At 39.6% G+C, this 14,384-nt stretch overlaps 1 protein-coding gene across 1 annotated transcript in view; it reads right to left on the bottom strand.

Annotated features, from left to right (window-relative positions):
- The window catches only part of LOC134212113 (protein disks lost), a 293,532-nt gene that overhangs the window by 128,942 nt on the left and 150,206 nt on the right, over positions 1–14,384 (bottom strand). The window contains exons 4-5 of the mRNA XM_062689664.1: positions 13,054–13,210; positions 12,263–12,544 (exon numbers count right to left, since the gene is read on the bottom strand). Of these exons, the coding sequence (XP_062545648.1) occupies positions 12,263–12,544; positions 13,054–13,210 (439 nt within the window). The remainder of the gene's footprint in view (positions 1–12,262; positions 12,545–13,053; positions 13,211–14,384) is intronic.

The raw sequence follows: 14,384 nt of genomic DNA, 5'->3' as shown, positions 1-14,384 counted from the left end.
GAATTTCCGGTGAAAAAGGCCAACATGAAACTACATAACAAATTAGGCTTCCTTCAATCCTCTCAAAATCTCATGAGTTTTCCATAAAACGTCATAGTTTCTTGGTAGGATAAAATTGGCCAAGCGATGGGCACGAAATAGGTTCCGGAGACCAGGAATTTCCGGTACAAAAGGTCAACATAAAACTACAAAACAAATTAGGCTTCCGACATCTCAATTTTCTCAAATTCTGATGAGTAATGTCGAAAACGTCTTAGTTTTCTGGTAGGCAAAACTGGCCATACAATGGCCACGGTATAAGTTCCGGAAACCCGAAATTTCCAGTACAAAAGGCCATCATAAAACTACAATACAAATTAGTCTTCTGACACCTCAAACTTCTCAGAATATCATAAGTAGTATAGAAATCGCCTTAGTTCCTTGGTAGAGTAGAACTGGCCATGTGATGATCAAGGAATAGGTTCCAGAAGCCCGTAATATGCAGTACAAAAAGCCATCATCTTCTTCTTCTTCCTACAAAGGCCTACATAGAACTACAAAATAAATCAGTCTATCGACCCCTCAAACTTCTCATAATTTAATGAGTAAACTAGAAAACAATGTAAATTGTTTGTAGGGTAGAAAAGGCCATGCGATGACCACGGAACAGTTTCCAGAAACCCGGTATTTCCAGTGAAAAAGACCTACATAGAACATCAGTATAAGTCAGTCTTCCGACACCTTGAATTTCTGAGAATTTCTCGATAAATACAGAAAATGCCAGAAAGTGCTCTTTTAGCGAAATACTGACAATTTTATTGCCCTGGAACAAGATCCTGAGTCCCTGGAAAGTCCATTCCGATAGCCTAACGTGACCTTTTGTACCGCGTTTTCCGGGTTCCCGGAACGTATCAAGAAACTATGGTATTTTCAAAATGACTGAGATTATGAGCAATTTGAGGTGTCGAAAGAACGCTTAATTTCGTGATGACCTTTAGTACTGCATATTACGGGCTTTTGGAACCTATTCCGTGGTCATCGCATGGCCAGTTTTACTTTACTAAAGAACTAAGGCGTTTTCTAGATTACGTATGATATTCTGAGAAGTTTGAGGTGTCAGAAGACTAATTTGTTTTGTAGTTTTATGATGGCCGTTTGTAACGGGTTTATTTCGGGTTTCCGAAACTTATACCGTGGCCATTGTATGGCCAGTTTTGCCTTACCAAGAAACTAATACGTTTTCTAGATTACTCAGTTGAATCTGAGAAGCTTGAGATGTCGGAAGCCTAATTTGTTTTGTAGTTTTTATGGAAATTCAGGGTTTCCGGAACCTGTTCCATGGCAATCGAATGGTCAGTTTTACATAGCAAACTATGGCGTTTTCTATGTTACTTCTGAGATTCTCAGAAGTTTGAGGTGTCGGAAGACCGATTTATTCAGTGATTCTATGTTTTATACCGGATATTCCGGGTTTCCTGAACCTGTTAGATGGTCATCCGGAGGTTAATTTATGTCCATTTTTTTATTGTTGTCTTCCATTCACATTGACCATTTATTACTTATACTCAAACACCTGTTATGACGTAAAAAAAAAACTAAACAGTTGCTCAAAAAATGACTTATGCCACACTTCAAAACTCCTCCCTCTAAAAGAGGGGAAGGTCATCCTGAGCATTTTACCCATTTACTTCCTGGAACTACTATTCCCCTTGATCACAGTTGAAACCGCTTGTTTGAAATTTGAAAATTGACCGAGAACGAAAAAAGACGGAGAAGAAAGAATCAAAGTCTTCGAAGAGAGGTCGTACAGACTGAACACCTAGCATAAGCCAACGGACAGGGCATTTACACAACACCCAGTGAACCAGTGAAGAGTTTTTTTAATTCACGAAAAGTTTCCTCTTTACCGGAATCAAACTCACACTCCAAAGAACATGTGTTTAGACGATTGACGTGGCTAACCGCACAGCCAAACAATCTCCCGAGGAGACTCAGAGGATTTATTCGTGGAAATTCCGGGGAGTTTCCCGTGAAAACTCATTAGAATTTTCCGCGGATATTCCGAAGAATTTTATGTTTTAACGTTGGGTTGGCTGTGTCAAAATATCTGTCCTAAATAATCTAGACTGACTAAGCCAACGTTCTATTCTATCAGTCACAATCTCCGACAATTATGTAGATATTCATGTGTACATTTCGAAGAATATTTAACTTAAACTAAACAGGAACCTTCCGTAGATATTTCGAACATTTTCCTGAAGAAATTTAGAACAACTTTCAGTGAAAATTCTGAGATTCTAATTTCGGCCAAAGGGCATTTTTTGCCAATTTTTTGCTATTCGGCCAACCTATTTTTCAGCCAAAGGAACCGTTCACCCAATTAAATTTTTCGACAAAAACTTTAGACTGGATGGGTGTCTGCCAAACCGACCGGTCAAACAACTTTCAGCTTCGTGGTCTTTGGCCAAATGGCTTTCTGCCGAACGATATTTTCCGTTCAAATTTTCTATTTCAACGAGAAAATCTTTGGATTTCAAAGAAATTTCCACTAGAAGTTTTTCTTAGTTTTTACGGAGAGCTTTTCAAAATTTCATCGGGAAATTGTATTGAATTTTCAAAGTAACCATTGGTATCTTCACGAATTCAGTTTCAACATGTTGTTGTAGGGAACAATCAGAAAATTCTACGGAAATTCCACAGAAAATTTTGCGGATTTCTTCAATTTTGAATCGGCGGGGAACATTATAGATCAGCGACGTGACAATTTTCAAACGGCGGCACGCCGATGCAGAAATGTCGGCGGCGGTGGGGCGTGCCAAAACTGTCTGCGGTGGCGCACATCTCTAGCCACGCAGTCTACGGAGGGTCCGCTAATCGTCTTCCACCTGATTGATCCTCCTTACTAGCTGCGCACTTTGCCTTCTTGTGCCCGTCGGATCGCAGGGCACTTCACTCCCGTTACTCAAAAAAATCAGCTCATCACATGTCGTCATTGTGGTAGAGCGGTTCACATTGGTATTCGTTGTGTAGATGCTGGACAAATTTTCCAAGCCCGCACAAGTGTTAATGACAGGTTGATCAGGGCAGGGACGTCCCATGCAAATCAACTACGAGAAGGCCCTGTGAATCGACAGGCACATGTCAACCAAGAGCACCACGTGAGACCAGCGACAATGACTAATCGATACGAGTTGAATAAGGAAAAACCAAACAACACATCGTCAAGAAAAACGAATACAGCAAAATCTTAGCAAAATGGGAACCAAACCAGGCGTGAACTCGACGAGAAACGCTTCAGTCGAAGTGTCTGCTGGACCAAGTACATTATCTACAAACATTTTCAATGAACTCATTGGCCATAATGTAGATGAAGGACACATCTCAGATTCATCGATGATACTTAAAAATAGATTAGAAAAAATCATGAATCACATTATTTCATCAAATCAAAAATGTGCCAATAGAAATCATAATATATTTGAAATAATTTGCGCTCTAAGAGATAGGATTTCCTGATTGAATATTAGGAAAAAAAAAAGCGTACCTAATTTTGTTTGATTTGGATAAAGCTTGATAGATGATAGGTTTTCAATGGAAACTGTGGAGAAAATGGGAATTAATAATAGATTCATTGAATTGATTATGATTATACGTTCAATGTCTTTTTCAAAAATTCTGGTAAACGGAAGACTGAGGAATGAAATTCAATTCAAATTAAAGGATCAGTAAGGCATCCTTTGAGTTAGACTTCCTTGGATCATTTGCAGATGACGTAAGTGTTGTAGTAGATTGCACAGACAAAGTAAAAAAAAATCAAAAATACTTTCAGTAGCTTTGGATTAGTTTCAGTAGCCAGTCTCAATCCTCTTAAAATAAAATGTCTAATTATTGGAAATGGTACAGATTTGCTATTTCAGCCTGATTGGTTGAATGTTAAAGCTAAAATAAAATTCCTAGGTTTCATTTTTTGCAATGAATTGAAGGAAATGATAAAATTGGCTGAACGTATCGAGCAGTATTTTAAAATTATGTGGCTTCACAAATTACGGAACCATAATAAAATTCAGTAGATATAATTTCTATTTATTTCTATATGATCAATATTAGAATTACCAAATAAATATAAGGGTAAAATTATCCAATTAGTAAGGAGTTTCATATAGAAGAACTTTGAGCAAAGAATAGCTCAATTGATTTTATTGACCGTTATCAATATTTTTTTAATGAATAAACAAAAGAAAGAAAAAACTTCAGAAACTGCTGTTGGTAGAATCTCTGAATTACCACAACTAATTGCCTTAGCATAAAACATGGATTAGGCTAGGGCTTGTTTTGGTAGATCTTAAACCGTAAAACGCTACGCAAAAGTGATCTCAATTTACTTTACATAGCAGGCGTTATTAGCGTTACGAAATTTACTCTACTTACCAGCTACGTGCTGCTAAATGAATGCCTTTAGCGGAATTATTAATTAACATTTCCTTGTCATATCCGTACTACCGTACTACCACAACAAACTTGGTTGGAGGTTGAGGGTTCAATCCCAGGCCCCAGTGTTGTCCTACACTCTGTGCAAGAAAAAATCTGCTCTTTGATTTTACTCCACTTAAACGGTTTTTGGATCTTAATTCAGTAAGTGCAACTATTAAAGGGATATTTGAATTTTCTAAATGTCATGTCAAACTATTAAAAAATGCACGCCAGATCCACATGAGCGCGCGCACCGAAAATACACTGGAGTGTTTTCACTGGACAGTTTGACATGATGTTTAGAAAATTCAAATATCTTTCTATCAATCTCACTTACTAAATTAAGATTATAAATTTGTTTGGCTGGTGTACAATCAAAGAGCAGATTTTTTTTGCACAAATTGAAGGAAAACACTTCCAGGCCCATTCCATTCTCATAGTTAGACCAACAATTGAAAAGGGCGTAACAGCCAAAATTTATTCCTTTTTATTCTTCGTCTACATATATAGCTAAGTGTAAATTTTGGCTGTTACGCCCTTGTCAAATGTAGGTCTAGATACTTTGTATCGTATTTTATGTTTCTCATGTTCTAGCCATCGCTAGATCTGAAAACATGGTTTCCATCCTGTTTCCATCTTCCACTAAACCTTCATCTAACTGTTCTAGCTTTTTGTTAGAATTCAATGGTAAAGCTCGTTTCCTGCATCCAATGAAAATGTATAATATTTTCTTTTCTATCACACTGACATCCCCTTAACCAAGACGAACCTCTGCCAAATAATCTAAACCCCAAATTCCAATAAAATTCCACATTAAGTCGTGGCAAGTCCAGAGGTGTCCTTTATATTTTATTTGTGTCTTCTTCTTCTTCTTCTTATTGGCATTACATCCCCACACTGGGACAGAGCCGCCTCGCAGCTTAGTGTTCATTAACACCCAAAAGGCCAAGCTCTTTGAGAAAGCGATTTTTGATTTTGAAAAAATCATAACTTTTTTATTTTTTGTCCAATCTTGATGAAATTTTGACACAAGGTCCAATTTTTATTCTAGTTTTGGCTGCACACTGAGTTTTTCGGAATTTCTGGATGGTTCCGGAATTATTCCAGATTCCCTTGGGGTACCAGCAAACTGGTGTTTGGGGTATTTCGACAGTTACTCAATTTTTCTCCATGGAACCCATATCAAACAGTATAAAACAATATTGCCACACTAATAACGAGTCTCATAGCGATTTTTCCGGAAGTTAGTCTTCCATACGAACATCCCCAGGAAGCTTCCAAATGTCCCCAGGGAACCTGTAATGGGGACAATTTCGATTTTGCTCCGAAATATGTCGTGCGACGGCTCTTTCTTCACAATTTTTCATGAATATACTCGCTGTTGTTATAAAAATGGTCTATTGTCAGTTTGGCCACTCTTGTGACACCCGGAATGCCCCCAGGGAACCTGTAAAGGGGACAATTTAGATTTTGCTCCGAAACATGTCGTGTGACGGCTCTTTCTTCACAATTTTTCATGAATATACTCGCTGTTGTTATAAAAATGGTCTATTGTCAGTTTGGCCACTCTTGTGACACCCGGAATGCCCCCAGGGAACCTGTGAAGGGGACAATTTCGATTTTGCTCCGAAACATGTCGTGCGACGGCTCTTTCTTCGCACTTTTTCATGAATATACTCGCTGTTGTTATAAAAATGGTCTATTGTCAGTTTGGCCACTCTTGTGACACCCAGAATGCCCCCAGGGAACCTGTAAAGAGGACAATTTCGATTTTACTCCGAAACATGTCGTGCGACGGCTTTTTCTTCACAATTTTTCATGAATATACTCACTGTTGTTAGAAAAGTGGTCTATGGTCAGTTTGGCCACTCTTGTGACACCCGGAATGCCCCCAGGGAACCTGTAAAGGGAACAATTTCGATTTTTATCCGAAACATGTCGTGCAACTGCTCTTTCTTCACAATTTTTCATGAATATACTCGCAGTTGTTATAAAAGTGGTCTATGGTCAGTTTGGCCACTCTTGTGACATCCGGAATGCTCCCAGGGAACCTGTTTCGATTTTGTTCCGAAACATGTCGTGCGACGGCTCTTTCTTCACAATTTTTCATGAATATACTCGCTGTTGTTATAAAAGTGGTCGAGGGACGAGAATTGGTATCACTCCTTGCAGCTTCCGTATTTGTGTATAGCATTAACCTATCCATCATCTCCTCGTCGAAAAACTCCATAAATGCTTTTTTAGGTGAACTTATTTTACTTAAACATAGATTGAAACTTTTGTCACGTTCAAGTTTTGCATCATTTTAACGAACTTTGGAAGGTCGCTTTGTTGACCACTTAAAATCTCCTGATTTGTTAAAAAATGTCGTTTCATCCTCTTCGTATGCAAACGGATGCACTTCAAAAAGCTCTTCGTCGCTGTTCAGATCACAGACGAATTCGTCGACATCAGAATGCACGTTGACTAGATCCGACTCCGATGAGCTCTCCATTTTTACAACTGGTCAATCTCAATATCGCTTGACAACTGGATTTGAAGGTCAAGGGAATTTGAGTCAAAATAGCAGTATGATGTTGAATGAAAACTTTCCCACAATAAAGCCGGTGGAAGATGAGAACGTCTTCAAAGCAAATGGGCTTGTCGGTATTTTAGGGATGAAATGATTGTCTAGAAGGGAAGAAGCTTGTGGCATATAGTTTGTGCTACCTTGAGTACCGGAACCCTTTCTTGGTTTCGTTTGAGTGTCTACTGTGTTGCTTTATCTTTGAGAATGGTGCTTACGTTGCCCGTTGGTTATACCATTATACGCTTTTGAGTTTTGTAACTGCAAAGTAATTGCTTCCTTCTCCTGGTAAAAAATTATACAAACCATACAAACAGGTTGACAATAATAATAAACAAAACCAGTCAAAAGAGGAACAAATAGAAACAGGCTTCGCTATAATTCACGCTTGACATCGTGAACATATATGAAAGCAAGTAGAATTACGGAATTCGTTAGAATGTTTAGAGTAAAATCACAGCCAATGGCTGATTGTTTCATAGTTACAAGTGATGGGAGTTTTGAATAAGTAATGAAGCATTCTGTCATTTCTACCTGATATTCCGTATATTGTCCCTTGCGATATCCTACTAGCCCTACGCTGCTTGCAGTATCCTCGGAGTAATCTAAATGTGCACACATAGAAATAGTTTAAAGAACTAATGATGCTGTCATGAAGTCGGAGGAAAAGTAAACTTTCAACCAGGACTTACTGGGGAATCTGAGGAGCAGAATTATGATGTTTCAGATATTCAAGACAAAACAGAACTGTGTGAAAGTTTATTGAAAATAATGATGGCATTCATACATACATATATATTTTTTTCCTTAACACGGTAATCACTTTGACGTAGTGTGCTACGGTTTACGATATATCGTATTTAGTCCTCGCTACCAACAGCAGAAATAAAATATAATTAAAGTTACCTTGCAGATAATTGAAAAACTCGAATTTCGAATCCCGTTGGAGAATAAACTGCATGCAACGGAAGCACCTTTTCAAGCAATTAGTTAAAAAAAACCTCGATGCTCGTATCCGCTGAACTGACTGCTGGAAAATCGAGTTGGGGGTTTAAATACGTACCAACTTTTCATGAACTTGAACTTATTATTACAGCATTTGTTTTTCAGTCTATATTACATATTACAGAATATTGTGTATTTGCATAACATATTTTATTCCTGTGAGTCTTTTTCAAATAAATTATGTACTTGTGAGGACATTATTTCTACAGGTTTTATCGCCATAGCTGATTTTTAGTCTATAGCTGGGAGGTTCGAATAAAATCGATTTGTCGAGTATCGCGCATTTGTGCGCCCTCATGCAGCATGAAAAGATAAATCTTAAGAGCGAGAAATTTTTGACAACTAAGTAACTGCAAAATATTTTGGCTCATGGGAATATTTTCAAAATACCCCTTCACTCGCTTGAGAGCAAAAAGACGACTGTTTCAGCAGCACCCAGGTCTATAGTACATTTTTTGCAGTAGCAGACTTGACACGAGAAATTGTTTTTTTCGCCATAGCACCTTTCGGCTCAGTTGATCATATGCTGACCCATTCTATAATTTCGATCTCATGTTTTTTATGCTCGAGGCTTAGTGAACAATAACTTGTCGTAATTCAAAACTTCAAACAGAATCTGTTTGGATTGGAGTTCTAAACAGAATCCGTTCGTAATTTTGAACATAATTTCGGTTGAGATTTGGAGAGGAATTTGTACAGAATTCTGAACAGAGTCCGTTAAGGATTCTGAAAAGAATCTGTTTGAGATTCGGAACATAATTTGTTTAGAATTCGGATCCCAATCCGTTTGAGATTCTGAATAGAACCCGTTGAAGGTTCCTAACAGAATCTGTTTGCGATTCTGAAAGAAAAATCGAATGGTTTTCTGAACAGAATTTATTCTTATTTAGCAATTCTGAACAAAGTGGCCAAACAGACCAATGACCACTCGGAGGCGAGCCAGCCTCGGGCTGAAAGTCTCCTTAATAAAGACACAAAAAAAAAAAAAAAAAAAAAAAAAAACCAATGACCACTTTTATAAGAATTTCGAATCTATTCATAATAAATTGTGAAGAAAGAGCCATCACACGACATGTTTCGGAGCAAGATCGAAATTGTCCCATTTAATTGTTCCTTGGAAGCATTCCGGGTGTCCCAAAAGTGGCCAAACCATTTTTGTAAGAACAACGAGTTTATTCATAACAAATTGTGAAGAAATAGCCGTAGCGTGACATGTTTCGAAGCAAAATCGAAATTGTCCCCTTTACAGGTTTCTTGGGGGTATTCCGGGCGTCACAAGAGTGGCCAAACTGACCATGGACCACTTTTATAAGTACAGCGGGCTTATTCATGGAAGATCGTGAAGAAAGAGTCGTCGCATGACATGTCTCGGAGTAAAATCGAAATTGTCCCCTTTACAGGTTCCCTGGGGGCATTCCGAATGTCACAAGAGTGGCCAAACTGACCATAGACCACTTTTATAACAACAGCGAGTATATTCATGAAAAATTGTGAAGAAAGAGCCGTCACACGACATGTTTCGGAGCAAAATCGAAATTGTCCCTTTTACAGGTTCCCTGGGGACATTCCGGGTGTCACAAGAGTGGCCAAACTGACAATAGACCATTTTTATAACAACAGCGAGTATATTCATGAAAAATTGTGAAGAAAGAGCCGTCGCACGACATGTTTCGGAGTAAAATCGAAATTGTCCCCTTTACAGGTTCCCTGGGGGCATTCCGAGTGTCACAAGAGTGGCCAAACTGACCATAGACCACTTTTATAACAACAGCGAGTATATTCATGAAAAATTGTGAAGAAAGAGCCGTCACACGACATGTTTCGGAGCAAAATCGAAATTGTCCTTTTTACAGGTTCCCTGGGGGCATTCCGGGTGTCACAAGAGTGGCCAAACTGACCATAGACCACTTTTATAACAACAGCGAGTATATTCATGAACAATTGTGAAGAAAGAGCCGTCGCACGACATATTTCTGAGCAAAATCGAAATTGTCCCCTTTACAGGTTCCCTGGGGACATTTGGAAGCTTCCTGGGGATGTCCGTATGGAAGACCAACTTTAGGAAAAATCGCTATGAGACTCGTTATTAGTGTGGCAATATTGTTTTATACTGTTTGATATGGGTTCCATGGAGAAATATTGAGTAACTGGCGAAATACCCCAAACACCAGTTTGCTGGTACCCCAAGGGAATCTGGAATAATTCCGGAACCATCCAGAAATTCCGAAAAACTCAGTGTGCAGCCAAAACTAGAATAAAAATTGGACCTTGTGTCAAAATTTCATCAAGATTGGACAAAAAATAAAAAAGTTATGATTTTTTCAAAATCAAAAATCGCTTTCTCAAAGAGCTTGGCCTTTTGGGTGTTAAGCACTTCCACAGTTATTAACTGCAAGGTTTCTAAGCCAGGTTACCATTTTTGCATTCGTATATCATGAGGCTAGCACGATGATACTTTTATGCCCAGGGAAGTCGAGACAATTTCCAATCCGAAAATTGCCTAGACCGGCACCGGGAATCGAACCCAGCCACCCTCAGCATGGCCTTGTTTTGTAAACCGCGCGTCTTACCGCACGGCTAAGGAGGGCCCTACTTATTTGTGTCTTATTTTTGTGATTTTTTCAACAGTGAGCATATATGTTAGCAAAAAGAAGCGACGAAATTGATGCTGTATGTGTTTATTTCGCGATAAGATGAATATTTTATTCTTTGAGATGAAAGTCGGAACAGTTCCAATACTTGTAAAGTTTTATTTGGAGTGCAATAGAATATGCTGATTCACTTTTTTTGTCAATAATGCCTATAAAACTTTGTAAATAAAATTAATTATCTCTTGTAACAGTTTTCGAACGTCATTCCCTCCTTTTTCTCTAAGTTCAAGTAATCGTCAATTTTGTGAATTTCCGATTCCCCTAGCAAAGTTTTCCCTCTTTCGCCGTTGGGTCGTTGAACTTTCGCCAAATCGCATTCAATTCCACCGCTGTCCTGACTGAGTGGAGTACCTTTTTCCACCCCACATATAATATTCAATGTTCTTTGATTCTATTTCCCTTTCGAGCAGGGAAAGAACTCCCACCCCGGGCGCCAAAGCGGAAGATTGCCAGCTTGTGTGGGGTCGCCTTTTGATTATCATGCCCCGTCTCGTCGTTCCCTCTTCAGTTTGTTTGTGCGCGATGCAAAGGAGTAGTTTATAGATGGATGTTGTGCTTCGGGTGGTTGGCTAGGCTGGGCATAACTCCGGTCCGGGGGCAACTGCGGCAGTGTCAATTGCTTTAGTGCGCTCAACTCTTATCGATCGCTGTTGGCTTTAACCTTTCTTCTTGTTTGTTGCCTGTTTTGCTGGAAATTCACCCCTCGTTACGACACGACACAAGTGGGTTGATGTTTCGGGGAAGGCCTTTTTCGATGCCCGGTTTTGCAATCATGGTGAATATTCACATACACATTCGCAGCTGGCGTCCCACGGGATGGTGTTTTCACTTTCCAGCTGATCGCTTGGGGCTTGTGTCGGTGTAGCACAGGGCAGTGGTTTTCAAACCCTTGTTTTTAGGCAGAGTATAATTTGAATATTTCTCAAATAATATCGAATGCCCACTACGTAATAGGAAGGACCATAAAATGTATATGACTTCATTTGAAAATTATAAAATCATCATTTTAGGGGGCATCTAGAAGCTAATATGAGGGAATCTAGGCCACTTTCAGAATACAGAGCGTGTATATACCATCTTAAGCAATTTGTGAAACACTCTTCGCCATTAGAATTTCCTTGTAGTGTAAACGAGCGAGTGCCATGAACTTCTCTGGAACCTCAAAAATAATTTGTTCCATGGCAATAATGGCAGTGTCGGTTCTGCGGTTCAGCGTTGATGATGGCAACAAAATAAACTATCGTATATATGTGTGTTGATTTATTTGCACTGATATCGGTTATGGCGCTTTACAATCGTGCGTAACGAACTGCACTGCACAACTCGACTGATGACTGACTGGGAGTGGTATCTTTTCGAAATGCTGCATGGAATATGTCGTGCTTGTGTTTAATCGATAGAAACGCATCAACGGTTCACTTGTAGTTAGACCACACTTTGCACCATTTTAAACCTGGAAACGTACACTTTATAGCCCTAATAAAGCAGAATATAACCGATTGAAACGCCACTTTTAACGCCATTTAACTCCGCCAGCAGCATTTGAAAATAATTTAACAACGACAGCAAGAAGTACACAGAAAACACTTACCACATATTCGCAATCGTGCTGTTTATCGGAGCTGGACACATTGAGCACCTCGTACGAGGACCCGTTCATTTCCAGCAGCTCGTGGATCAGCACGGCCTTCAGCTGTTCGATGAATGTTTGATTGGACTCGCTGGCGATGATGAAATCGCGGAAAAACGCCTGACTTCCGGGAAATAGGTACTGGGTGGAGAACTGACCGGGAGCCACCAAACGCTGCCGCAACTTGACCAGCTTGGCCGGATCCACGTTTGGGAGGTCCATTGCCAGTTCCGAGGTAGCATTCTGAGTTGTCAGAAAAAAGAAGCGAAATATGTTGAAAGCAATATTAGTTGAGGTTAAGTGGAAACACATCATCAGCTCGATATTGCAGGAAATAAATCAATTTTAGATTTGTTTTGTTCGGAAAACGCATACCTGTTATTGATTGTGATGGAGAAACGATGATAAAATCAAATTTACCTGGTTATAGAATAACTTGTTCATGTTTGTTGGCCAGCACTGAATCGTTTTCTAAGCCGAAATTTATGAGCATAAAGCATTTCAACAAAAAATTTGGTTTTTACGCGCTGTCAAATGTCAATTAAAATTAATCCAGTCCAAAGATACAAAACTACATAAACAAGGTACGACATGCCAGAAGGCAATTGCAGTCCGAGGACTCGGACGCCACCAAAGCATCGAATTCTCCATCCCGTCACAAATGAACAATGTTTCACTAAAGTTGGATATAATTCAACATATCATCCCGTTCGACAGCCCATCACCTTTGGGTTGATTTACATTATACTTACGTCAAAGTTGCAGGATTGCACAAGCTGCGCCGTGAAGAGCTTCGCCAGGTGGGCCATATTGATCGGATGCTCCATGATGCCGAGCAGCGAGCGTACCTTTCCGCCGAGCTCCGCCAAAAAGTTCCATGTCGGGTTCAGATGCTTGAAATCCCACGTCCTGCCGGGGGTGGTGGTTTGCCGCAGGAGATAATAAGCGCATAGAGAGATAGGAAAAGTGGAAAAAAGAAGAATTATTAAACACATTCCATCAACAAATTAATTAATAAGACGCGTTGGAACACAAGCCCCATCATACGCGCGTGGGTGGGTGTTGATTTAGCCCTGCGTGAAATAGCGATGGAAGGATCGAAAGCACCCACGCCCTGCGGTCGACGATGGTTAGGCGCCCGGGCGGGTGTAGAGGGCCATAAAATGGGGTGGAAAAGATCGTTCCGTTGAGCTATGGCTGAGCGAGCCAGTCTTGCATAGAAGTACGCGGCATATTCTTCCATCGTCATTGCTGCCAGGGGGGCCAAACCATATCGTTCGGAGAGCACGGGCCTAGCGGCAAAGAGGATTACGGTGAGGGATTACAAACGTTTAAGGCGGAGGCGTTTTCGCACCTTTGCCCGCCGCGTATTATGTTACTGGGCTGCTGCTTTGTACAGTCCCAGCGCAGACTGAATTATGGTGATGGCTAGGTTCGAGTTTCTTGAACTACTTGAACACGTGGCAGCAGGAAAGCGATTCATATATCTTGTGTAAGATTGATTCAACAAAGAAGATATTGACAATGTCGTGATTCAGATGCGATGTCGTCTATGAATACGTTTGTAATAGTACGATGTCTGTATTTCGGGTAAAATAGGGTTAATATTAGCTTTGGCGTATGAGTATGACAACCATGTTATAAGTAAAATATAAAACAGGACCGATATGCATCTCAAAGTTTGTTTTTAACTAGGCATAAATACCTTGACAAAATTATACGAATATCAATTTTAAATAATTCTTTTGAACATCCACGGGGAATTCGAATCTCTACAGATTCAGTTTAATTTCTTCAGAAAATTCGGATGAGGATTTTTTTCAAGCTTTAACAGAAAATAGCAGTATGTGCCGCCACTACCCACATTTTTAAACACTTGACTTTTTTTACGTCTCTTATTGGGGGAACGTAAAAAGAATAAAAAGTGAAAAGAATTTTTGCTTAAATTACTATTTTTCCACTTATTTCATTGATCTTTGGACAATTTTAAATACCGTCAACTGGGGGGAAGATGATCATTGAGGTGAAGATGATCATTTGATGTGTCAGTCAAAAGTGCCATTTTTTTATGAAACGGTAGTCA

This window comes from Armigeres subalbatus, chromosome 2 (assembly GCF_024139115.2).
Source record: "Armigeres subalbatus isolate Guangzhou_Male chromosome 2, GZ_Asu_2, whole genome shotgun sequence".
Taxonomy (NCBI): domain Eukaryota; kingdom Metazoa; phylum Arthropoda; class Insecta; order Diptera; family Culicidae; genus Armigeres; species Armigeres subalbatus.
Note: the sequence above shows the minus strand (reverse complement) of the source record. Positions and strands in the feature narration are given on the sequence as shown.